This window comes from Podarcis erhardii (genome assembly GCF_964252035.2).
Source record: "Podarcis erhardii genome assembly, chromosome: Z".
NCBI classification, from domain to species: Eukaryota; Metazoa; Chordata; class Lepidosauria; order Squamata; family Lacertidae; genus Podarcis; species Podarcis erhardii.
In genome coordinates this window covers 30,877,279-30,901,642 of record NC_138504.1, presented here as the reverse complement: position 1 = coordinate 30,901,642, position 24,364 = coordinate 30,877,279, and the positions used below count along the sequence as shown (strand labels likewise).

Here is a 24,364-nt window from a genome sequence, read left to right as displayed (position 1 = left end):
TCTTTCTTTTCTTCTCATTTGTTCAGGTGCTAACCTCCAGAGCAACGGCAAAAAAAGCTTGATCTGTCTTCTATGCAATAGCCCTTTAGGTATTTTAAGATGGTTCTTATAGCACCTCTCAGTCGCTTCTTCATCAGTTGTTGCCATCTTGGTGCAACAATGGTCACACCTAAGCTGTGTACGAGTTTTCTTCATTTGTGAATTGGATGTACCTTGAAGTTTGAGGTTGCCTGGGGTGTGAGTAATCAATTAATCTTTCTTAAGGTTTGTACTAATTGCTAATTGGCCTCTCCTTCACTGGAGGTTTTTACACAGAGGTCAGGTGGCTGCCTGTTAGGTGGCTATGATTTTTGCATTGCAAGGGACTTGACTAGATGACCCTTGGGGTTCCCTCTAACTGTGATTTTATAATCTGATCTAGCAGCCTCATAAACAACCACACACCTCTGACAAATACTTGAGTCTGAAAATACTTTATGTTGAAACATTCAAACCACACACCCCCATCAGCATACCACAGAGTCCTTAACATTGGTATATTTATTGACAGGAAGGCTATTAAAATAAGATGTGTTGGCTTATTTACAGTGCTGTGATGGAACTGAAACTGCAGCAAAAGTGCTCTGCTAAAAACTAGATCAGTCAATCCATTTCCCAAACATCTTTACTGGAGACAGGTAGATAAAGTTAACTCAGGCTCCCAACTTTAGCTCATTTTGCCAGATTTTCTATTCCTGACCCCTCTTGGCTCTCTCTATTCTGTTACTTGCTCTCTTGACACTATTCAGCTTCTAAAGTCAATTCTACTTTACCTTCTCTGCCATGGGTACTCGGTTTATTTCCTGCCCTGCTGTAAGCCTGAACTTGATGTTCCAATTCTTTAAAATAATAATTTTTAAAAAGCTTTCCTTCATCCCCTCTCACTGACTAATGATCATCCTTACTCTGCTTTCCTTCCTTTTCTCACTGTGTTCCTTGGCTGTTCAAGCCCTTAAACTCCTCTCCCATTATTATCTTCTGAATCCTTATCAACCTTGTTTTTGATCTGCTCATTCTTCTCAAAGCTTCTGTAGCCTGGATTTAAATGATTTTTCTACATAAGTTATGTGCATCTCATAGTCATTTTCACCTGTCCTTCACCCTGCTTTTGAGGCTGTCTTTCTCCTGTCTTCACTTTCCTTCCAAAATGTCCCTAGTTCTGTTCTTCAAAAAGCTGAAGGCTCATTGGGCGCGCTCTCTCTCTCTCTCTCTGGGACTCCCTCCCCCAGGAGGCAGTGATGGCCACCAACCTGGATGACTGTAAAATTCATTAGACAAATTCATGGAGGATAGGGCTACTGATGGCTACTATCCATGATGGCTAAGCTCTGTCTCCATAATTAGAGGCCTCTCTCAAAGGCCTTTGATACCATCAACCATTACATCCTTCTGGACCTTCTAGAGGAGCTGGGAGCTGGGGGCACTGTTATTCAGTGGTTCTACTCCTTCCTCCTGGGCCATGTCCAGAAAGAGGTGTTGTTCAGACCTCTGGGCTCTCACTTGTGGGGTGCCTCAGGGTTCTGTTGTCTCTCCCATGCTTTTTAATATCTATATGAAGCCGCTGTGGGTGGGGGACTCCCTGGTCCTGAATGAGGCAACTGTGCCCCTGAAGGACCAGGAGCACAGCCTGGGAGTCATTTTGAACTCACAGCTGTCCATGAAGGCGCAGGTCAATTCTGTGTCCAGGGCAACTGTCTACCAGCTCCATCTGGTATGCTGGCTGAGACCCTACCTGCCCATGTACTGTCTTGCAGGAGTAGTGCATGCTCTGGTTATCTCCCGCTTGGACTACTGCAATGCACTCTATGTGGGGCTACCTTTGAAGGTGACCCAGAAACTACAGCTAATCCAGAATGCGGCAACTAGGCTGGTGAGTGAGAGCGGCCACTGAGACCATATAACACCGTTCCTGGAAGACCTAAATTGGCTCCCAGTGCATTTCTGAGCACAATTCAAAGTGTTGGTCCTGCCCTTTAAAGCCCTAAACATCCTCAGCCCAGTATACCTGAAGGAGTGTCTCTACCCCCATCATTCAGCCCAGACACTGAGGTCCAGCTCCAAAGACCTTCTGGCGGTTCCTCACTGTGAGAAGTGAGGTTACAGGGAACCAGGCAGAGGGTCTTCTCGGTAGTGGAATGCCCTCTCATTAGATATCAAGAAAATAAACAACTATCTGACTTATAGAAGACATCTGAAGGCAGCTCTGTTTAGGGAAGTTTTTCGGGTTTGATCTTTTATCGTGTTTTTAATATTCTGTTAGGAGCCATGCAGAGTGGCTGCAGAAACCCAGCCAGATGGGCAGTGTATAAATAATAAATTATTATTATTATTATTATTATTATTATTATTATTATTATTATTATTATCATCATCATTATCATTATCATTATCATTATCATTATCATTATCATTATCATTATCATCATCATGGTGAGTTGAGGCAACGCTTCTGGAAACTGCAAGAGGGGAGAGGGCTCTCATACCTGCTTGCAAGTTTCCCGTAACAAGCACCTGGTCAGCCACTGTGAGAAGAGGATGCTGAACTAGATGGGCCATTGGCTTCATCCAGCATGCTTTTATTGTATTCTCAGGGAAACCACAGGAGGCGAGAGTTGCTCTTGGGCTTGAATCCTGCTTGCTGGTTTCCCATAGGCATCTGGGTGAGCACTGGTAAAATAATCTCTAGTTGTTAAGGGCTTTATATACTAATAGTAACATATTGAGCGTGTCCAGGTAGCTACATGAACCATTTCCATCCCAGCTGTTCTAATAAGAACTGTTAACTTTTAAGAATTCATGCCTGACTTTGCTTTTTCCCTTCTCCCTCCCAATCCCTTTTTCCTTTATGGTCATGTCTGGCACAGGCTGAAGGCTGTATTAAATGCCCCCCAGACTTTTAAAAATAAATAGCATGTGATTTTATTGTTTTAAACTAAAACCACTGCTGATGTGTGTGTTTGTTGTTTGTTGTTTGTTGTTGTTTAGTCGTGTCCGACTCTTCATGACCCCATGGACCAGAGCACACCAGGCACTCCTGCCTTCCACTGCCTCCCGCAGTTCGGTTAGACTCATGTTTGTAGCTTCGAGAACACTGTCCAACCATCTCGTCCTCTGTCGTCCCCTTCTCCTTGTGCCCTCCATCTTTCCCAACATCAGGGTCTTTTCCAGGGAGTCTTCTCTTCTCATGAGGTGGCCAAAGTATTGGAGCCTCAGCTTCACGATCTGTCCTTCCAGTGAGCACTCAGGGCTGATTTCCTTAAGAATGGATACATTTGATCTTCTTGCAGTCCATGGGACTCTCAAGAGTCTCCTCCAGCACCATAATTCAAAAGCATCAATTCTTCGGCGATCAGCCTTCTTTGTGGTCCAGCTCTCACTTCCATACATCACTACTGGGAAAACCATGGCTTTAACTATACGGACCTTTGTTGGCAAGGTGATGTCTCTGCTTTTTAGGATGCTGTCTCGGTTTGTCATTGCTTTTCTCCCAAGGAGCAGGCGTCTTTTAATTTCGTGGTTGCTGTCACCATCTGCCGTGATCATGGAGCCCAAGAAAGTAAAATCTCTCACTGCCTCTATTTCTTCCCCTTCTATTTGCCAGGAGGTGATGGGCCCAGTGGCCATGATCTTCTTTTTTTTGATGTGTGTGTTAATTTTTTAAAAAAATGTATTTACTTTAGTCACCAGCTGGAAATGTGTAAAGTGAATGTTGATTTGTGTTGTTGTTTTATTATTACACCGCATTATTAGTTTTGCTTCAGTATCTTAAGCTTTAAAGCACACCTTGCATAAATGATAGTTAATAATTTGCCCTGGCAAAAGAACATTTCGCCAGAGCTTGGGTGACCACCAGTCAAGGATTCTTTAGCTATAATGCAGGGGGTTGGACTAGATGGCCCTTGGGGACCTTTAAAACCCTACAATTGTATGATTTTAGTTTGTCGCTTTGAGTACTTGATGCTCTTTGTTTCTAGTAAGGGGAGGATTGCCACTTTGCATTCATGATATGCTCTCTTAATGCTTTTAGGTAAACAGAAGTACCTCTGTGCCAGCCGAAATGACTGCACCATCGACAAGTTCCGAAGGAAAAACTGTCCCTCCTGCCGCCTTCGGAAATGCTATGAGGCTGGGATGACTCTCGGAGGTAATCCAGCTTCTGTTTATGAACCTTTGATTCTTTGCAGCATACCTGATTCACTTGCTATGTGTCATGTATCTAAATGAGGCTGGAGGCAGGTATGCGGGTAAGATCTCAGCTGTTGCAGTCATTCTCTTCACCCAGAAGTCTGCCACTGATAATGGATTAGATTAGTGCCCTTCTTCGCTGAGGTTTTGGCAAGCACCCCAGCCCTTGCTGAGTCAGGCAGGGACCTCTAGCCAAAGCAAAACCCCAACCTGTGCTCCAAGGCCAGATTCAAAGCTAGATCCTCAAGAGATTATCCTCTGTGGTGCAGGAATGCAAGCTCGTGATAAAGGCAATCTGTTTTCATTTTGTTTAATTAAATGTTTATTAGTTTTCTACAAAAAGTTTTGTTACAAGTAAGCAAGGCAAGCAGTCATTACATTGTGGGTGGAGGGACATGCAATATAGCATGTAAGACATATTGGGAAATTGTGCTTAGAGCTGTAGAATGGGCACATTCTTTGGATTAAATAAACATAAATAATAACCAAATCAGATACTCTACCATGTCAAGAGAAATTTATCACTACATTCACCTTACATTCAAGCTTAATGTATTAAGTAATTTTTTCATAGCCTGGAGGAGGTTCTTGGGCATGTTTCTCTTTACCTACAAAGGAGATAAAGTCGGACTGAAGTGGTACAACGTTATCCTATTTATTTAGGCACCTGGTGATGCTCCATTTGTGTATTAATTTTTCTAGAACGACACTATCCCAAACTTTTAAATGTAAATCTTTCCAGAAATGCACAAGAATCATTCTGGCTACCGCCAATAAATGCAGAATCATTTCTTTATTATGTAAATTTAAGTTACCCTTATCAAAAATAAAAGTGTCATGTGGGAGGTTGGGATAACATGGCAGGCATCTGCTTCTCACAATCTGAGAGCCAGAGAGGCAAAGGTGGTTATTAGCAGAAGGTGTTGTCTATGAGAAATCTGTGAGACCTCTCTTAAGAAGGTCCTAGGCAGCAGATTTGTGGTGAAAAAGTTGTAGATTCTGGTATTTTCACGATCCTCTTAAAAGAGTTATCAGAGCAGCTTGCAACTATAAATAAGACATTCATTGTGCCCAGGGCTCTCCATCTGTCCTGCTTGGTGCCCAACACATAGGGACATAAGAAGAGCCTGCTGGATCAGGCCAATGACACATCCAGTCCAGCATCCTCTTACAGTCACCTAACAGTTGCCCGTGGGAAATCAGCAAGCAGGATAAAAGTGCAAGAGTCCCATGGTTTCCAGCAATTGATACTCAGAAGCATTACTGTCTCCAAATGTGGAGGCAGAGCATAGCTTTTGTGGTTAGTAACCATTTATAGCCCTCTCCTCCATGAATTTGACCATGCTCTTCTTCCACAGTTGGAGGCAGCAATGCTTCTGAATACCAGTTGCTGGAAACTGCAGGAGAGGAGAGGGCTCTTGTGCTCCAATTCTGCTTGCGGTTTTTCACAGCCATTGCATACTGCATCAATATCATCATCGAACTCTCCACTATGCTCCCAAGGCTTCTTGTTTCTGCTCCACCATCACCAATTCAGATTTCATGAGCTTCTACTGTTTATGAGATTAATAATTTATTTGCCCCAACATGCATCACTTTACTCTTGTTTACAGTGAATTGCATCTGCCATTTTACCGCCTGCTCCCTTACAGAGCTTGGTGGAATCAGTGAAGATGCAGGAGAGTTGGGATTTCAAGTGTGCCCTCCTGCAGGATGGATGGTCTGTATCTAGATGACAATACTTCACCCTCCTCTTCGAGCTCCTGAACAGTTGTTTCCTCCCTCCCCACCTGCTCAGCCCTCCCCAACTTCTGCTGAGACTCTCCAGGTGGGGCGGGGGTGTCAGGAACCTAACCTGGCCCTATCACTGAACCCAACCCCTCCACCTCACTTCTACCCACCAAGCTCTGGACAAGTGGTCTTTAAATTAAAATCAACATAGTACATTGGCAGCTTACATGTATTGAACGTGTGATTTCAGCCCTACACACTTGACAGACTGAAATATCACAAGTTAAATGAACAGAAGATGGAGAGTGATCGTATTGTCAAGATCCACATTCTGTGGTCTAGTTTTGCCCTCTAGCAGAAAGTTTCCTGCTTGCTCACTCTTGGAAAAGATCCATAAAGCTGTTAATAATACAGATTAACTATGAAAGCAATCATAATAAGCAGAGCAGGAGTATCGCTCATTTTCTCAGTGCCTCCTTCCCAAGAAAAGAAGACCTGCTATGTTCCACACATGATGCTAGAGGCAGGATTAGTGCAACAGAGAAAGACTCTGGAGTGGGGGGAGCAGGCAAGAAAAAACATGAGAGTGATGTTGGGGATTGGTATGGAAACCATGCAACTCTTTGGCTTGCCCTGCAGACTAAGCCTCTTCATGGGTCTTCATTTGCCCCTAAAGACAGAGGCCTAAACTTGAGGTTTAGCCCCTTTCTTCTTCCTCCCATTAGCAAACCAGAGACATGCACACACCCTCTGGTCATAGCCACACCATGCATTTAATGCACTGTAGTATCACTTTAACCGTCACATGGCTTCCCCCAAAGAATCCTGGGAGATGCAGTTTGCTATGGTCACCATCTTTGCAGGTCTACAGTACCTAGCCCTTTTAACAAACTACAGTTCCCAGGATTCTCTACAGTTGTTAAAAGTGGTCTAAGGGTGTTTTCTCTCAAAAAACCCTCCCCATTCCTACAGAGGCTGTAGTTTATTCAGTAAGGAAGCCAAGCAAATGTGAGGCATCCTTTGAATTGTGCCTTCTTGATTGAGCCAGCCTAAGGCCCTCCAACTCCCTCCTCATCCAGAAAGAAATCCCAAAGGCCGCTTTTTAAAGCAGTTAATGATTTAACTTGTTAAGTCATAATAAATCCATGAGCAGCTCTTTGGAATGCTGACAGGAGTTTGGCTGGGAGGCAGTTGTTTCACTGTCACTTTTCAATGCTGTCGCTCCTGAGAACGTAAAGTAAAATATATTCTCCTTCCCCTTCTTCTTCTTCTTATCATAGAATTGTAGAGTTGGAAGTGAACCCCAAGTCATCTATTCTAACCGCACAGAACCCCAGAAATATGGCCCTCCATATTCTTAGAAACCTCCAAGAAAGGAGAGTCTACCACCTTCCCAGAGACTCCGTTCCACTGTCAAACAGCTCTTAACACCAAAAACTTCTTCATAATGTTTAGTCAGAATCTCCCTTCTTGTCATTTGAATTCATTCTTTTGGGTCCTCCCCTCCAGAGCAGCAGAAAACAAGCTTGCTTCATCTTCCATGTGACAGCCCTTCAAGTATTTGAAGATGGCTCTCATGTAATCTCTCAGTATCTTCTTTAGGCTAAACATTCCCAGCTCCCTCAACTGTTCCTCGTTAAGCTTGGTTTCCAGATCATTTATCATCTTGGCCACTTTCCTCTGCACACCTTCCAGCTTGTCAATATCCTTCTGATATCATTTTCCTGTACAGTCATTTATTTTATCAACATTTGGCTGTTGTGAGAATAGCTAGTGTGTAGTTTAAGGTGTGAGATTGCACTGGGTTACAGACTTCCGGGTTAGTGCCTCCGGTAATGGCGGAATTCCTCTGATTGGGAGGAATTTGCTTCGTGGGAATCTGGGTCTGGCTGCCACGGCGAAGGTGGAGACCCACTAGAAATCACAGGCGGGTGAAGCCTGTGAACGTGGGATTCGGCTGGCACCTTTTGCGCCTCCCCTACTCACGGGGAGACCCGGTTTCAGAGATCCGGAGCGACGTGGGGTGAGTGGCGCGGTGCTTCGAATTGACTGCTTCTTCCACGGAACGAAGCCGCATAGCTGTTGCCGGAGAGCGCTGACTTTTTCCTGTGGACAATTTGATCTTAAAGCAACTACCCGTGAGTAGAGCGGAGAATTGGATTTTTAAACGTCTTAATTTGGTGCCGAAACAGGGAGGTCTAAAACAGGAAGTCCACCTTCCCCTTTTGTAAATAGATTGAAGCAATGAGGATGCAAGCTGAAGTCTCGGAAAGCCTATTGTAAAGGACTAAATTTCCATCAGTAAAAAATACTAAACCCCCCTTGGTGGCAGGAGAAGAGGGGGGAAAGTTTTGGACTGAGTATACCTGCAGGAGAGAGCGAAAAGAGTTAATATACCACCGCTCCGATCCTGGGAACGGGCTGCCAACAGGACTGACGTGTTCTGGAAGGCTCATTGACCGTGATTAGAACGTTCACTGACAGTTAGTTAAATAAGAGGAATACATTGTTTCCATTGTCTCCGTCTGCGTTTAAAAAGGAGTAAAAGTAACAGAAAATTGAAACTAACTTTATTGTTTGAATTGAGTTTAAAAGGACTAATACAAATAGAAACTGTTTCCCTCTAGAGGAACTGTTTCCCTCTAGAGGAAGCCTTTGAAACTGTCACAAGAGTTGAGCTGGGGGAATTTCCAGCTGCAAGATAAAAACCTGTGAGATTCTGGAGACCTTGAATCGGTTAAGAATGTTGACAGAAGAGGCCTTAGTGGATGTATTATGTAAGATAAGTGACTCATTGGAACAGCTTCACAAAAAGGTGGATGTGGTAATTACCAAAACCAACAATTTGGGACAAAAAGTGAACACCAATACAGAAACTTTTCAGAAACTGACACAGGAATCTACTTTGACATGGCAAACTGCGGAGAAGGCTAGGGAGAAAGTTATTGCCGTTGAACCTAAAGTAACACAATTGGAGAGAGAGAGAGAGAGTCCCAGCCTTACAGATGCAATTTGATGACCATAAGTTGATGCCTGCTATGATTGAGTTTAAAGAAAATCAGATTTTGAGGATCAGAGCCCTACCTGAACTGGAGAAGGAAAGTTTGATAGAATTCCTCACACAGGAATTTGATGATTTTTGGGACCGGGACTTGGGTCAAGAAGAAAGAGATTAAAACTGTGAGGGCCTTCAGACTTGGAAGAGGAGGGAAAAAAGAGAAGAACAAAAGAGACTGTTGGAACTACCAGAAGAACCTAGAAGAACAACAGTCAATAGTGGAAATTTTGAAAGGCGTCCCGAAATATCTTTTGGATTTTGGGTTTTAACTACGGAGATTTGGTTGCCCTGTTGAGAAGGAACAAAACCATCTCTAGGTGGGAGTTTCTCCGAGATCTACTCTTCAGCCTCAAAGGAAGGAAAATGAAAATAAGATCAGTGGAAGTCAAAGTAAAGCTCATGTATAAATATGAAGAAGACTCGCAGAAGGGACTTGGAAAAGAGTTAAGAGCATCGGACAGAAGATCACCAGGTTGATGGACTATAGGGAATTGGCAGATATGACTGGCAGAATCCGGGACCAGGGAGAAGAGTCGGTGGAAGAAGATTGGAAAAAGTTTAAAGATTATTTATAAAAATACTGTAAAATTAATGAGTGTTAGAAAAATGTTGGAAAGGAGTTATATGGCTTTAGTAGAAATGTTACAAGGAATTAAGTACAAATAGACAAATTAGAGTATTAAAGGGAAAATAAGGTTAAAATATGTTAAGACAATTATATATTAAAGGGAAAAATAAGGTTAGAATATATTAAGATAAATTACAGGACAGAAAACAGAGGAAGATGGAAAGGAATTGCTGAAACAGTTAATTAAAGTGGAATACAAAAAGGGAGGTGTGAGGAGGTCGTTGAAACAAGTAAATGAAAGTTAAGATATTGAACTTATTAGATGTGTTTTAAATTGTGTTGGTTTTGTTTTGTTAATTTAATGTTTTGGGGTTGGTGTTGTGTGGTGTTTTTGTTTTTGTATTGTATTGTATTGTTTTGTTTAATTCTTTTTCTTTCTTTTGTAGTCTTTAAAATGTTAATAAATATTATTTTTAAAAAAAGATAGAGATTGCACTGGGTTACAAACCAGCCTTTATTTGTTGTTGTCCAGTCACAGCCAGAAAAATCATCCATCACCTATCTGTCCCAATATCTGCCGCACCTAGCAGAGACTTATCTACATTTAATCTTTTGACCTGCTCTTTCCTTTCAATATTTTTTTATTCATTTTCACTTTTAACATTTATCATCATACATAAATCATAAGCATTTTACAAATAGGATTCTCAGAATGCCGGAACTTCCCTCCATCCCTCCATGGTTTCCCCAGATATTATTTTCAAACTGCATTGTATCATATTCTCCATATTTTCTTGAAACTCAATTTTTATCATAGTTCTCGCTTCATTACAAGTGTTTTCATAATCCTGCCAATGTTTTCAGTTGTTTACAGTGTTTTTTTCTGATTTTCCTGGTCATTTTTGCCAATTCGGCATAGTCCATCTTTAGCTGCCATTCTTTTTTTGTAGGTAGAATGTCCTCCTTCCATCTTTGGGCAAGTAACTTCTGACCCGCTCTTTCCAGGCACAGCTCTGTGCTTAAAAGCTTGGACCCCAGAGCTTTCCCTGTAAAAACCCACTCTTTATTACTCTGTCAGTTTGGGTTTTCAGCAGTTTGCTGTTTTCCCCAATTGAGCTTTAAAAGGCGAGTTGTCATGGGGAAAGCTCCAGAACAAAAAGAAAAAAGGGCGCTTGGACACGGAGCTTCAAAGCACAGACCTTGTCTGCAAAGAGCAGAGGAAAGGAAAGTGTGGATAAGCCCTCTGAGTGCATTAACACAGCAGTTCATTGCATTTCCTCAATGTTTCCCTAGCTGTTAATGTCTGCATTATGTTTGAGCTTTCAAGCCACTTCTGGAAATCTAGTGGAATATGGTGATAGTTCAGCGCACATTTTTGTATTAATTGCTTCCAAGAAAAATCCATTTTGGTACCTCACTGAGTCAGAAAATTGTGGGAGAAAGGTGATGAGATTTGGGGCAGTATATCTAGTGGAATATGATGGAAGTGCGGTGCTCATTTCTGTGTTAATTGTTTCTGGGGAAAGCTGTGGGAGAAAAATGACAAGATTGGGGGGGGTATACCAGTTCTTCCCTATTGTTTTCATGGGGGAATAGAAGCATGCATGCATGCATAGAAAGGGGAGAGAGGAGCGATGTTGTCTAATGACATTTGTTATTGAGCCAGACCACACCCAACTGGTGTGAATGAAATTTAGCACCGCATGCCAGTAGATCAGTCAAGATGCCATCCTATCATAATGCTACAGGTGCTGCAGGAATGCAAAGGGAACATTCTCCTCTTCTAACATCATATCAAGAACAGTCCTCAAATCAAATGAATGCTTTCCCCTGCAGGATAGCTTTCCTGTCCCTGAAATGAGACAAAAGAGTAACAGGAGCTATTAACCAGAAACCACAGTACACAATCAGCCTTAAACAAGCACAGAGACAATTGCTGAAGGTTCATGTCTGTTTCATAGATATAAAGGGCTGCACAGCTACACAATGCAGGCACACCTTAAAATTCTAATCTAATCTAAGATAATCTTTCCCACATTTGTGTTATCTCAGGCACTGCAAGTATGGGGACATACATTTGCCATTTCCCCTGTGGCTAATTCCTTGTATTATTTGGCTGTTGCCTTCACCTGCCTTCAGAGATGCAGTCCTTAAAACTTTGCCTTTCATGGATTGGGCAACTTTTTGGAAAGAGGAAATTATGATGCTTAACTCCATGTTCTATTTCTGTGAATAGCGTGAAAGCCCGTCGTGATACATCACCATGCATGAAATGGTCTCACATGTTCTGACCCTTTCACTGAGTAATCTTTTTCTAAGAGTCTTCTTCTAAGAAAGTTTCCCCCTGAAAGTTTCAGGGCCATCATGGCATCACATAAGGCCTTTAAAAAAACCACTCTCACATAATTTCTCTTTTTCTTTCCCAGTTCTTCTGACTCCTTAAACTGATTCTCCACCTCCTAGCTGCAAGGAGGTTTAGCTAATTATAATCATAGAGTTGGAAGAGACCCCCAAAGGTCATCTAGTCCAACGGTCTGCAAAGCAGGGAGCATGACTCAAGAATCCCTAACAACAGGCTTTTCTTAAGTAAAAGCCAGTGAAGGAATATGATCTTTGCACGTTATCTGTAATTGTGGTTCTCATACCTATTTATTATACATATACAAAGAGCAACTCGTTGAAATATTAACCTTTCTCTGTCTTCGGTTGACTCACGATCTCTGGGGCTTTCTTCATCAGCTGTCAAGGAAAGTCTGTGGGCATTACTGTCTCGTTTGAGTCATTAAATATATCCAGACTACAGTGGATTTTCTTTTTTAGAACACGATTAGTGTGTGTTAATCCTACCCACGAATCAGGGATAATCATCCTGCTTTGTGGTGGTGTTCTGTAGCATAAATATTGACACTAAAGATGTACAATATCCTGGCAAGGGATATTCCCTTGGTTCTTGTTAGGCAGAGAACAAATTGGGTAAATATGGCATGGTAAATCTCCCAGCACATTAGCAACAAAACCTGTTGGGATAAGCACTTGCACTTGCCTCCAGTTTGTTCCTAATGGCAAAGCCAGAATCATAGGGTTGTAGAGTTGGAAGGAACTCTCAAGGATCATCTCGTCAAATCCCTTGCACCGGGGGATTCACAGCAAAAGATTCCCTGGCAGATAGACATCTCACCTCTGCTTTAAAACTTCCAGTGAAGGAGAAGTCCACTACAGAGGTACCTCGGGTTAAGAACTTAATTCGTTCTGAAGGTCTGTTCTTAACCTAAAACTGTTCTTAACCTGAGGTACCACTTTAGCTAATGGGGCCTCCTGCTGCCACCACGCCACCGCTGCACGGTTTCTGTTCTCATGCTGAAGAAAAGTTCTTAACCCGAGGTACTATTTCTGGGATAGTGGAGTCTGTAACCTGAAGCGTCTGTAACCCGAGGTACCACTGTACCTTCCAAAGGAAGCTCTTACTGTCAGAAAGTTCTTCCTGGTGTTTAGTCAGAATCTCCTTTCTTGTAACTTGAATCCATTGTTTCAGGTCCTGTCCTCTGGAGCAGGAAAAAATAGGTTTGCTCCATCCTCCATGTGACAAACTTTTAGATATTTGAAGATGGCTATCATATCTCTTTTCAGTCTCCTCTTTTCCAGGCTAAACATACTGAGCTCCCTCCAAAGTTCCTCGTAAGGCTTGGTTTCCAGACCCTTGGTCATCCCACTCTGTACACATTCCAGCTGTCAATATGCATCTTAAATTGTGGTGCCCAGAAATAAACACAGTACTCCAGGTGAAGTCTGACCAAGGCAGAATAGAGCAGTACTGTTACTTCCCTTGAACTTCATTGGAGGGCATTGTACTAGAGCTGTCCCTTCCAACTCTACAACTATACTGCTGTTAAACCAGCCTACAATTACAGTCTTGAGAGAACTAAACTTTGTCACTTCGATATCTGCTCCAACTTCTCTTTCCCCACATATTCACCCTCCTTCCCTTATGAACTGACTGCCAGAATTCCTTTTGTGTGAGATCAAGGCCTCTCTAGTATTTCATTCATTTGTGAGAAAAAATGAATGCAGCATATTGAGGAATGCTGGATTTTGTCTTGTTAATTTGATTTTGCAGTTTTAAAAGCATCAGAAGTTTTAGCTTATAGAGCCACATTAACAACAACCACAGTCTGTTATGTGAACCAATTAATTGATATCATTCAACTTTTCTATGTCAGTTAAAATTAGCATTAGGTGACTTGACAAAATTTTATAAAATTATGCATAGCCTGGAGAAAGTGAACAGAAAAAGGTTTTCTTGCCTCTCTTGTAACTATAGAACGTATGGACATCCAAGGAAGCTGAACTTTGGAAGATTCAGGACAGATAATAGAATCATAGACTCATAGAATTGAAAGGGACCCTAAGGTTCATCTGTTGCAACCCCTTCAATAAAGGAATCTCAACACACAGTGCCCCATCCAATCTGAAACCATACTGGATCCTGCTTACCTTTGCAATGTGCTAGCACCATTAAAAGGAAGTTCTTCTTCACATGGCACATAGTTAAACTAGGGAACTCACTGCCACAGGAGACAGTGATAGCGACCAACCTGGATGGCTTTAAAAGAGGATCAGACAAATTCATGGAGGAACAGAGGGCTACCAAAGGCATTCATGCTTATGAATAACAGTTGCTGGAAACCACAGAAGAAGAGAGCCCTCTTGTGCTCAGGTCCTGCTTGCAGGCTTCCCGTAATGGGCATCTGGTTGGCCATTGTGAGAACAGAATGCTAAACTAGATAGGCTGTTAGCCTGATCCAGCAGGCTCTTCTGCTTTTATGATCCCAGCTGTTGGGCACACCCAAGCTAAACTGATGATTTGATTGATTTTCTCCAGAGAGATATGGGATCATGGTCTTGTCATGTTTTGCATGGCTGTTTACTCTTCTAGCCAGCCTGGTCTAGGTGAGCAGCAACCCTCTCAGATCTCTTAGGAGAGCAGGAAGTAACAGGAAAGATTTTCCTTCAGCCTTTGAGCTGGGGCTGCTCCCAGAGGACACCCCTCTAGGAAAGAGTGACTGTGGAGGAGTGGTGCTCCTCTGGCTCCTACTCCTCAAACAAGACCAGCTAGTCAGTAAGAAAAATTAACAAACAATAATGTGGCATCTGCAGCAGGTCCAGTTCTGCTTATCAATACAGTCAAGTGGGTGTATATGGTTTATGGCGATCTCGTTGGTAAACTGGTCCCTAGACGTTAATGGCTTGGCAGACCACATCTGTGCTACAAAGAATTTTTCAAACTTGACATGAAGGCTGGCAACATCAACCCTGCCATGTGGGAATCCTTTGCAGATGACCACAGTGCCTGGAGACAGACAGTCAGATCATGTATCTACAGCAGTGACCAGAGGAGGAATGACCGCTGGAAAAAGCACAGAGAGAAGAAACACCATGGTGCATCTCTAACATTGAAACTAGATGCCTTCATCTTCCCCACCTACAACAAATCATGTCTCTCCCATATCAGCCCCAAAGGAGCACTCCTCCATTGTCTCCCAAGACAGACAGATGCCAATAAATACATATTAATACTAACACTTTGAACTTGCCCTGGGAACAAATGGGCTGCCAGTGCAGATCTCTAAGCACATGTGTCATATGCCAGTAAGGCCTCAATCCTATCAGCAATTGTGCTGCAGCTGATCCGCTGCTTTCCTCCTTCTTGTAGCCTTCAGCTCACAACATCAGACCACCAAGATGCTTTCTGGAGGTTCTATGGATGCAAATGTTTCTGTGGCTCAGGGGCATTGACCACAAGTTGTAAGGTATCCTAAGGATCTTGTAGTCCAACCCCCTGTTATTCTTGTGAACATATCGCTCCCACAAATGTGTCAGAGGGATAACATGAAAGCAGGCTACAGTCCATTTTAAAAAATGTACACCCAGTGGTTTCCAATATGGGCAATACTTCTGCCCCCCCCGGGGGGGGGAGTAGTGGGATCACCTAAGGGGAGATGCTAAGATGTAGGGGGGGTGGCAGGACAGTGCTGCAGGTTTGAGTCACTTTCATACTTTGAAAAGCTGGCATTATGGATTAACTCCATCAGTTTTGCTGAATTAATTAAACTAATTAATTTGTTCTTGAGTAAATGTGCAATTAATCGTTACAGTTTTCAATTTTACTTTGCTGTTACCTTCCTGTGTGGGTTGTGCAAACCACTATTCTGAACAGTGCTTTTATAGAGTAGGCAGCACAAGATATGAGTGCAGATTTTGCTTCTGTCCTTCCTTAAGTCTTCCTCCCATCACTGCTGCCCCAGTATGCCCATGAAAGTGTTGCCATTCTGCCAGTCCTGGAGCGCTTCAGAAGGGGACAGTCAGTGGGGCAGAATAAAGCCCGTCTCGTCAGCTATGTGAGCAAGTGGAATTAATTGGTAAATACACCCAAATTACCAAAATGTGTTTCTCCTGCGAGGTTTGTGCAAACAGCATTTGCAGCATCACATGTGATAGGTTTTTAAGCGAGGGAGAGAAAGGTGAGTTCATGTCCCCATTGCTTGCAGGAGCCAGAATGCTGGCAAGGGAGGTGCAGAGCCATGAGGGTTTCTGCTGTAGCTGCTGGGCTTGGCTTAAGCTATTTCCAGGTCACCCTGCTCCTCCTGTGCAATTCACAACCAGCTGTCATTTGCAGAGAGAACGGAGGAACATTTTGCAGGGTCCTTCTGTGCTATTTCTGCAGCTCCCTTTCTTCTGCTGTGCTACAGGAGCTCATGGAGGCAAAGACCCAGTTGCCTTTAACCTCTTAAACTGGACCACCCAGTGGGAATTACTGGTTGCACTCTGGGAATTTTTTTCAACAGAGCCAGGAATGAATCTGTGTCTGGTTCTGCCAAAATTGGAGTTTGAGATCATATTCCTGGGCAAAAATGCTGAAATTGTCTCTAGAGACCTTGCCATTCCCAGGTCCTCCAGGATAATTTGCAGGAAGGATATTGGAAGGGGCAGGCCCTGGGCCTGCTGCAGAAAGTGGGGCCTGAAACCTGACTGGAAGGGGTCCAAATGGTCTGCATCCTCCAGACAGGCCTGGAGCTGTTCCACAACCACCTGCCCAGGAATGGAAGTTTAGAGACTGGACGATAATTGACCATAATGGCCAGGTCTAATGGCTTTTAAAGAAGTGATTTAATAACCACTTCTTTAAGGGGTTCCAGGATGACTCCCCGACAGAGGAAAGCATTCACTCCTCCACAGAGCCCATTACCTAGCCCTATCTGACTCACTTTTATGAATCAGGATGGGCAAGGATCAGTCAAGTGGTTGGTTTCACTCACCCAAGCAGCCTCATAGGTAACATATGGAAATTAATGCCATACAACTTGACTAGACAGAGCACTAGCCCTTTCCTGCCCCTTCTACCATGGTTGAGTTTACCTCTTTCCAAATTTGAATGATTTTGTCTACAAAAAACTTTGCAAGATCATGGAATCCTTACTGGACTCCAGTGGAGAAGGTAGTTCTATAAACTATCTGAAAGAGTCTTCTGGAACTGTTTTCAACATATGCGATAGAGGCAGTCACTAGCACCACTAGGTAGGCTCAAGGTTGAGCTATTGCCGCTCCTCAGTACCGTATTTTTCGCTCTATAACACGCACCTGACCATAACACGCACATTGTTTTTAGAGGAGGAAAACAAGGGAAAAAACATTCTGAATGAAACAGTGGATGTATCATTTTTGGGCTTCATGCTGTGGCCACAGACATGTGATCTGATGGTGAATTTGAGGTGACCCAATGCCAAAATCCTGAGAATTCCTGTGGATCCATGCTTTGTAACCACGTTTTTGCACCATTGCAGCCCCAGGCAACAGTGGGTGCGTGATTTTTTTGGTGCAGGCTGTAGCCATGGACATGCTATGTGATCTGATGGTGAATTTGGGGTGACCCAATGCAAGGATCCTGAGAATCCCTGTGGATCCATGCTTTTTAACCACATTTTTGCACCATTGCAGCCCCAGGCAACAGTGGGTGCGTGATTTTTTTGTTGCAGGCTGTAGCCATGGACATGCTATGTGATCTGATGGTGAATTTGGGGTGACCCAATGCAAGGATCCTGAGGATCCATGTGGATCCATGCTTTTTAACCACGTTTTTGCACCATTGCAGCCCCAGGCAACAGTGGGTGCGTGATTTTGGGGGGGCAGGCTGTAGCCATGGACATGCTATGTGATCTGATGGTGAATTTGGGGTGACCCAATGCAAAGATCCTGAGGATCCCTGTGGATCCATGCTTTTTAACCACGTTTTTGCACCATTGCAGCCCCAGGCAACAGTGGGTGCGTGATTTGGGGGGGGCAGGCTGTAGCCATGGACATGCTATGTGATCTGATGGTGAATTTGGGGTGACCCAATGCAAAGATCCTGAGGATCCCTGTGGATCCATGCTTTTTAACCACATTTTTGCACCATTGCAGCCCCAGGCAACAGTGGGTGCGTGATTTTTTTGTTGCAGGCTGTAGCCATGGACATGCTATGTGATCTGATGGTGAATTTGGGGTGACCCAATGCAAGGATCCTGAGAATCCATGTGGATCCATGCTTTTTAACCACGTTTTTGCACCATTGCAGCCCCAGGCAACAGTGGGTGCGTGATTTTGGGGGGGGCAGGCTGTAGCCATGGACATGCTATGTGATCTGATGGTGAATTTGGGGTGACCCAATGCAAAGATCTTGAGGATCCATGTGGATCTATGCTTTGTAACCACATTTTAAGTGGGGAGCGAAGGAAAAACAAAGAAGGGACATTAGAGGGGTGTGCAGAGAAGCAGCTGGCTAAGAATGCAGGAGAGGGATTTAACGGGTTGGAGGAAAGAAAGGCAAAAGTTTCCCCCCACCCAAGCCAGCCAGCCATCTCTCTCTCTCTCTCTCTCTCTCTCTCTCTCTCTCCCTCCCTCCCTCCCTCCTTCCCTCCCTCCCTCCCCCTCTCTCTCTCCCTCCCCCTCCCCCCCTCTCTCTCCCTCTCCCCCAGCAGCACCGGAGCTTACCTGGAGGGGAGGGGCTTTCCCTGCTCTTTGTTCCGTTTCAGCAAACACAGCAACGAAACAGAGGAGGGTGGGCAGTAAGACCCTGAGGCAGAATGCAGGAAAGCAGCCGCTTCCTCTTTTCAGTTTTCCCTTCTCCGTGAAGCGCCGCGATTTGATTTTTGCCTGGCGATTTGATTTTTGCCTGCTTTTTCGGCTCCAGGGACCACACATTCGCTCTATAACACGCACAGACATTTCCCCTTCCTTTTTAGGAGAAAAAATCTGCGTGTTATAGAGGGAAAAATACGGTAATTACATTATCTGATCCTCATGCAAGTTTTCCTGCTGCCCATGATCACTGAGATTGGGTGTCCCAATGCATCCCCCCTGGTGGTACCTGCCCCAGCCATTATGTCCTGAGGCTGCACTGACCCTCTTCCCTTAAAATGAATAAGTCAGACAGAACTAAACTATTTAAAAAGTTTGTGCATACTTGAAAGGGAATTTATAACATCTCTGATGCGTTTGGGCAGAGGTCCTCAAACATTTTAAACAGGGGGCCAGTTCACTGTCCCTCAAACACTGTTGGGGGCCAGACTATAGTTTGAAAAAAATATGAACGAGTTCCTATGCACACTGCTCATATTTTATTTGTAGTGCACAAAAAACAGGGAAAACAATACAATATTTAAAATGAAGAACAATTTTAATCAACATAAGCTTATAAGTATTTCAATGGGAAGTATGGACCTGCTTTTGGCTAATGAGATGGTCAATATCCGGTTCCATATTTGTCACTTCTAGTCGTAGCAAGCGATGCAAGTATTCACCAGTTAGTCTGGATCAGGTTGGAGATTTAGATGTTTCATTCAGGAGAAAGTTCACAGACATAGGTGCTGCCAAAGTTGGTTGTGCACCAATGCCAGCGTAGTTAGTGGGGCATCTTTCCACATTACACGTTTCGGGATAAGCTGTTTAATGCAACATTTGTGCATCAAAATAAGTGCAACCCCTTGCCTTTCATTACGGTCACTATTAGATCCTGCATTTCCATGCACTGAAAAGATTTGCATTCAGAAAGCTGACAGCTGCATGTTGGGCAAAAATGCGTGAGATGATTTGCAACCCTCTGTCATATGAGAGCAACCACTTGGCGCCTCCAGGTGACTGAACTATTGTTGTCCACAGGAGGCAAGTTCTTTAAATAATGGAGATTGGAATAATCAATAAGTGACACTTCCAGATATTTCTTTGGGAGTATCACGGACTGCTCAAAGCAAAGCAGAGCAATCCTATATATATCCACTCGTAAGTAAATCCCACTGAATTCAGCGAGGCTTCTTCCCAGATAAGTGAGTATTGGAGCTTTAAGACTCTCATTTGATGTAATGATGATGATGATGATGATTTATTTGTACCCTGCCCATCTGGCTGGGTTTCCCCAGCCATTCTGGGCGGCTTCCAACAAAAGATAAAAAATACATTAAAAAATTTGAAGGCTGCAATCCTACAGGCACTTACTCAGCAATGGGACTTAATTCTGAGTAGACATGATTAGGATCCCCATATCTGGGCCATGCCTTTATTAGGACGACACTGAAATGTGGGAGAATCCTGCATCATCCAGGCCTTTCCTCATGTGGGTCTTCTCCCGCTCCCCCGCCACTATCCACCCCCACCGGGCAAGGCATAACTTACTGCATGGAGGTGTGGGGCGCACACAACTCCTCGGCACGCAGGCAGCGGGGCAGGCGCCCAATAGCCTCCCTTGCACCAGGTTAGGCGCATCAGGAAATCAGGGCGGCGACAGCGCTGGTTATTGGAGGTGCGGGCAGGAGCCCCACAGATGCTGCCCAGCCAGGTGCCCGCCCGCAGCTGCAGAGGCAGCACAGCACCGCTATAAGAGTACCTGGAGACATGCAGCCTGCCCTTACTGCCTATTCGCCCTGTCCCTCACCTGTGCCTCCAGACGCGGGTGCATGCAAGCCTTCTGGAGCCTTGCCGCCTCGTTCATCCTTGCGCCATCTGCCTCGTCCAGGAGACTGCCGCTGTTAGACAGCGGCAGGTTCTGCAGTTGCTGGGTCGGCCAGGTCCAGGACCCTGGCGGGCCGGATACGGCCTACAGGCCTTAGTTTGAAGACCCCTGCGCTTGGGCCTTGCTCATATGGAAGGCTTAAGTCCATGGCTAACGTGCCCTGACCTAAAATGCTGGCCTGTTTGTCTGTTGGGAGATTCAAGTCACATAAAATGATGCAGTCCATCATTAAACTATGGAACTCCCTCCCACAGGAGGCTGTGATAGCCACCAACCTGGGTGGCTTTAGAAGAGCATAAGACAGATTTGTGGAGGAAAGGGCTATCAATACCTATTAGCAAAGGTGGCTATGCTCTGCCTCCATGGTCAGGTGTGATGATGCTTCTCAATACCAGTTGCTAGAAAATGCAGGAGGGGAGAGTGCATTTGTGCTCAAGTCCTGCTTGCGGGTTTTCCACAGGCATCTGAGTGACTACCATAAGAACAGGATGCTAGACTAGATGGGCTAGACTAGATCCTGCAGGCTCCTCTTAGGTTCTTATGAAGCTGCACAAGATGAGCCCACCTTGATCTTATCCAGTTCTTAAGATCTCTGGCTTTCTTCCCCTACATTACAAAGCACATTACCAAATTGAACTTAGCATCCAATGACTTTCAGAGAAAGCACAGCAGGTGGAACCCTGAGGTTGCTTACCTTCATAAACTGTATAGAGCCAGGGTATGTTTTTACATATTCTGTATTTTTAAGATTTGTGGCTTGCATTTCAGGAAGCATTCCTTCCTTTCGTTTAAGCCCTTGTTAATCCAGCACCACTTAATGAAAAAAAACCCTTCTGTTTCCCCCCACCCCCACCAGATAGAAGTGTGTCTGCTGTGTAGGCAGCAACATCCTTTCATGAAAATATTTTTTCTGCAGGTTTTCTAAACTTCCTGCCAATTTGGCATCAAGGTTCTGCTTATTTGGTTTTTTGGAGGGGGGCAAAACTTAACACATTCTCAGGTTCTTTTTGAAGCTGTTTGCTGGGCTATTGTTTGATTTCAACAAGTAGCCACTTTGAGACCTATTAAGGAGCTAAATTTTCATGTTAGGAAAAAAGCAACCAGGATCAGTGTGCCAATAGAACCTGTCTTCCACCTCATTTTCTGCCTCAAAGGGTCTTTTTATATTTTTGAAAACTGTTATTTTCAGAGCAATTCCTGATGAATCATTCATTGCAGCTCTTGGTTTTCGTCTGATGCTGCTGTGTGGGGGATCAGAATGTTACCCCAAAGCCAAACGGACAAAAAAATGGACTGCAATGAAAGAACAGCTAACAGCTGGTGAAAGAGAGTAGCCAGTTTGTCTAACTACCAGCATAATGGGAATGAGGCACTGGCAATCACGGAGCACGGCCCAGAATGAGGTGTCATAGCCTCCATTAGGACCTGGTAGACGCACGCAAACATACGCCTGTTTCAAAATGCTCTTTGCCCCTCTGATAAATAATGCACTATAGGATTCTGTACTATAATTACTATACCGTGTGATTGCATCTTGCACACATTTAACTTGTGCAGTTTCAGCTATACATGGTTGGAGGCTAACTGGTTGAAATACTGCAATTTAAATGCAAGCAAGGCAGAGAGTTTAAAAGCTCTTTTTGCACCAGTTTTTCCCAGCTCAAAGAAAGCTTTTGAGCTGTCTGCTTTGCTTTACAGGCAAGGTTTTCATGGCCCACTAATTCTTCGAAAGCTCTTGGAAGATCTCATGGGGCTGTCCTAGTTCTCATGAGATGTCACACAAGCATCTTTACTCTTTTAGAGCTGGTGCGCTGAGCAGGCCTTACCCAACAAGCAAAACCCAGCATGAAAATAGCTTTTGAGCTCTCTGCCTTATTTGGTATTTGTGTGTGTGTGCAGGTCAAAGTGGCAGGACAAAGCCCTCTTGAGTGCACCAGCTTCAGAAAGCTAGGGGTACAGATTGAGTATGCATGTTTTTGCAAGAGAACCTGTTAGGTTGTGGGCGAACATGTCAGACGACACAGCGATTCTTTAAACAGCTCTTCTTTATTCAGATGCCAGAACAGAACTAGGCTGAGGAGCTCAGTCAGCCTGCTTATATAGAGCTCCAGAACAATGCAACTGTTGCCATTTGCTAAAACTATCCAATCACTGAACGTCACTTTTCAATCCTTCATTTGCATATAAAACTATCCAATCACTGAACGTCACTTTTCGATCCTTCATTTGCATAACTATCTACAGTATCCCCCTGCTGGCCCAGAGTGAGAACTTCAGTACATAACACCCCTCCCCACCAAGATAAGGCGTTAGTTACAATTGTAATGGTTTCCTTATATACAGCACTACGCGTAATGGTTCAATTAGGCACAAAAGCATATCGGTTACATTTCCCATACTTAGACCAACAGTGATACATGTCCAACAACATAGTCCTTTAAATAAGTTGGGCGCTTGGAAACTCTGTCAGACCGCCGGGGACTGGTAGCCAAGTCCAGGGGACCACACAATTCTTGGTGAGGCTGTGGTGCGACCCTAGGTGTCGTTGAAACCAAATCCCCTGGATCCGCTGCTGTAGGTGGAGCCTCCACAAGTGGAGTGGTCTGAGCCTGTGGTAAGTCTGGCAGACCCTCTGAAGTGGCTTGGTTCGGCTCCATGCTGGCAGTTTGCGAGGGAAGTGTAGGTGGAGCCTCGCCATCTGTAAGTGTCTCTTCCGGAGCCACGAGCGCAGTTGGGGGCACCACGGTAGTGTCCAAGTCCCCAACCCTGTGCCTAAGCTGGTCTATGTGCCGGCGCCACAAGCGTCCATCTTTGAGTGCTACCTGGTACGAGCAAGGTCCAGTGACTCCCACTACTGTGGCTGGCACCCAAGGAATGTCACCCACATAGTTCCAGGCAAAGACCTGGTTTCCTGGAACAAATGACCGTGGCATGTTGGCACAGCCTGGGGGTTCGGCCACGGCAAAGTCCAGGTGCAGCCGGTCGAGCGGTGACCTGAGGCGGCGGCCCATAAGCAGTTCAGCAGGACTCCACCCTGTGGCCGCATGAGGGGTGATGTGTTGCACAAACAAGTATTCGGTGACCCGCTCATGCCAGTCTCCCCGGTCCAGGCGCGCCAGTGCCTCTTTTGCCGAGCGCACCATTCTCTCCGCTTGCCTGTTGCTGGATGGGTGAAATGGTGCCGTTAGGGCATGGCGGATGCCCAGTCCCAAAAGATACCGCTCAAAAGTGCCTGACGTGAACTGCGGTCCATTGTCAGAGACAAGGACATCAGGACACCCATGCGTCGCAAACAGGCCTCGCAGCACCCGGATGACGGCCTTGGTAGTGGTGGAGGGCATCAGGGCCACCTCCAGCCATTTGGAATAGGCGTCCGCCACTACCATAAAGGTCCGGCCATGAAAGGGGCCAGCCAGGTCGATGTGCACCCCCGACCAGGGTGTCTTTGGCGTCTCCCAGGTGTGTCCTTTAGCTGCCGGTGGTGCAGGCCTCGATTCTTGGCACGCTTGACAGGCGGACACCCAGGCAGTGATGGCATCGTCCATGTTAGGCCACCAGACGTAACACCGAGCCAACGCCTTCATTTTGACGATTCCCGGGTGGCCAACGTGCAGAGCCTCCAGGACGCGTTGACGGAGTCTTTGGGGAATCACAACGTGGTCTCCCCACAGCAGACAGCCGTGATGAGCCGAGAGTTCATGTTGTCTGGTTGCGAAGGGCTGGAACTCCGATGCAAAAGGCCGTT

The 24,364-nt window shown here is 44.8% G+C and overlaps 1 protein-coding gene across 2 annotated transcripts in view; it reads left to right on the top strand.

Annotated features, from left to right (window-relative positions):
* Positions 1 to 24,364, top strand: part of AR (androgen receptor) — a 242,148-nt gene that overhangs the window by 142,608 nt on the left and 75,176 nt on the right. For both annotated transcript variants that reach the window (XM_081847008.1, XM_081847009.1), the window contains exon 3: positions 4,067 to 4,183. In XM_081847008.1, the coding sequence (XP_081703134.1) occupies positions 4,067 to 4,183 (117 nt within the window). The remainder of the gene's footprint in view (positions 1 to 4,066; positions 4,184 to 24,364) is intronic.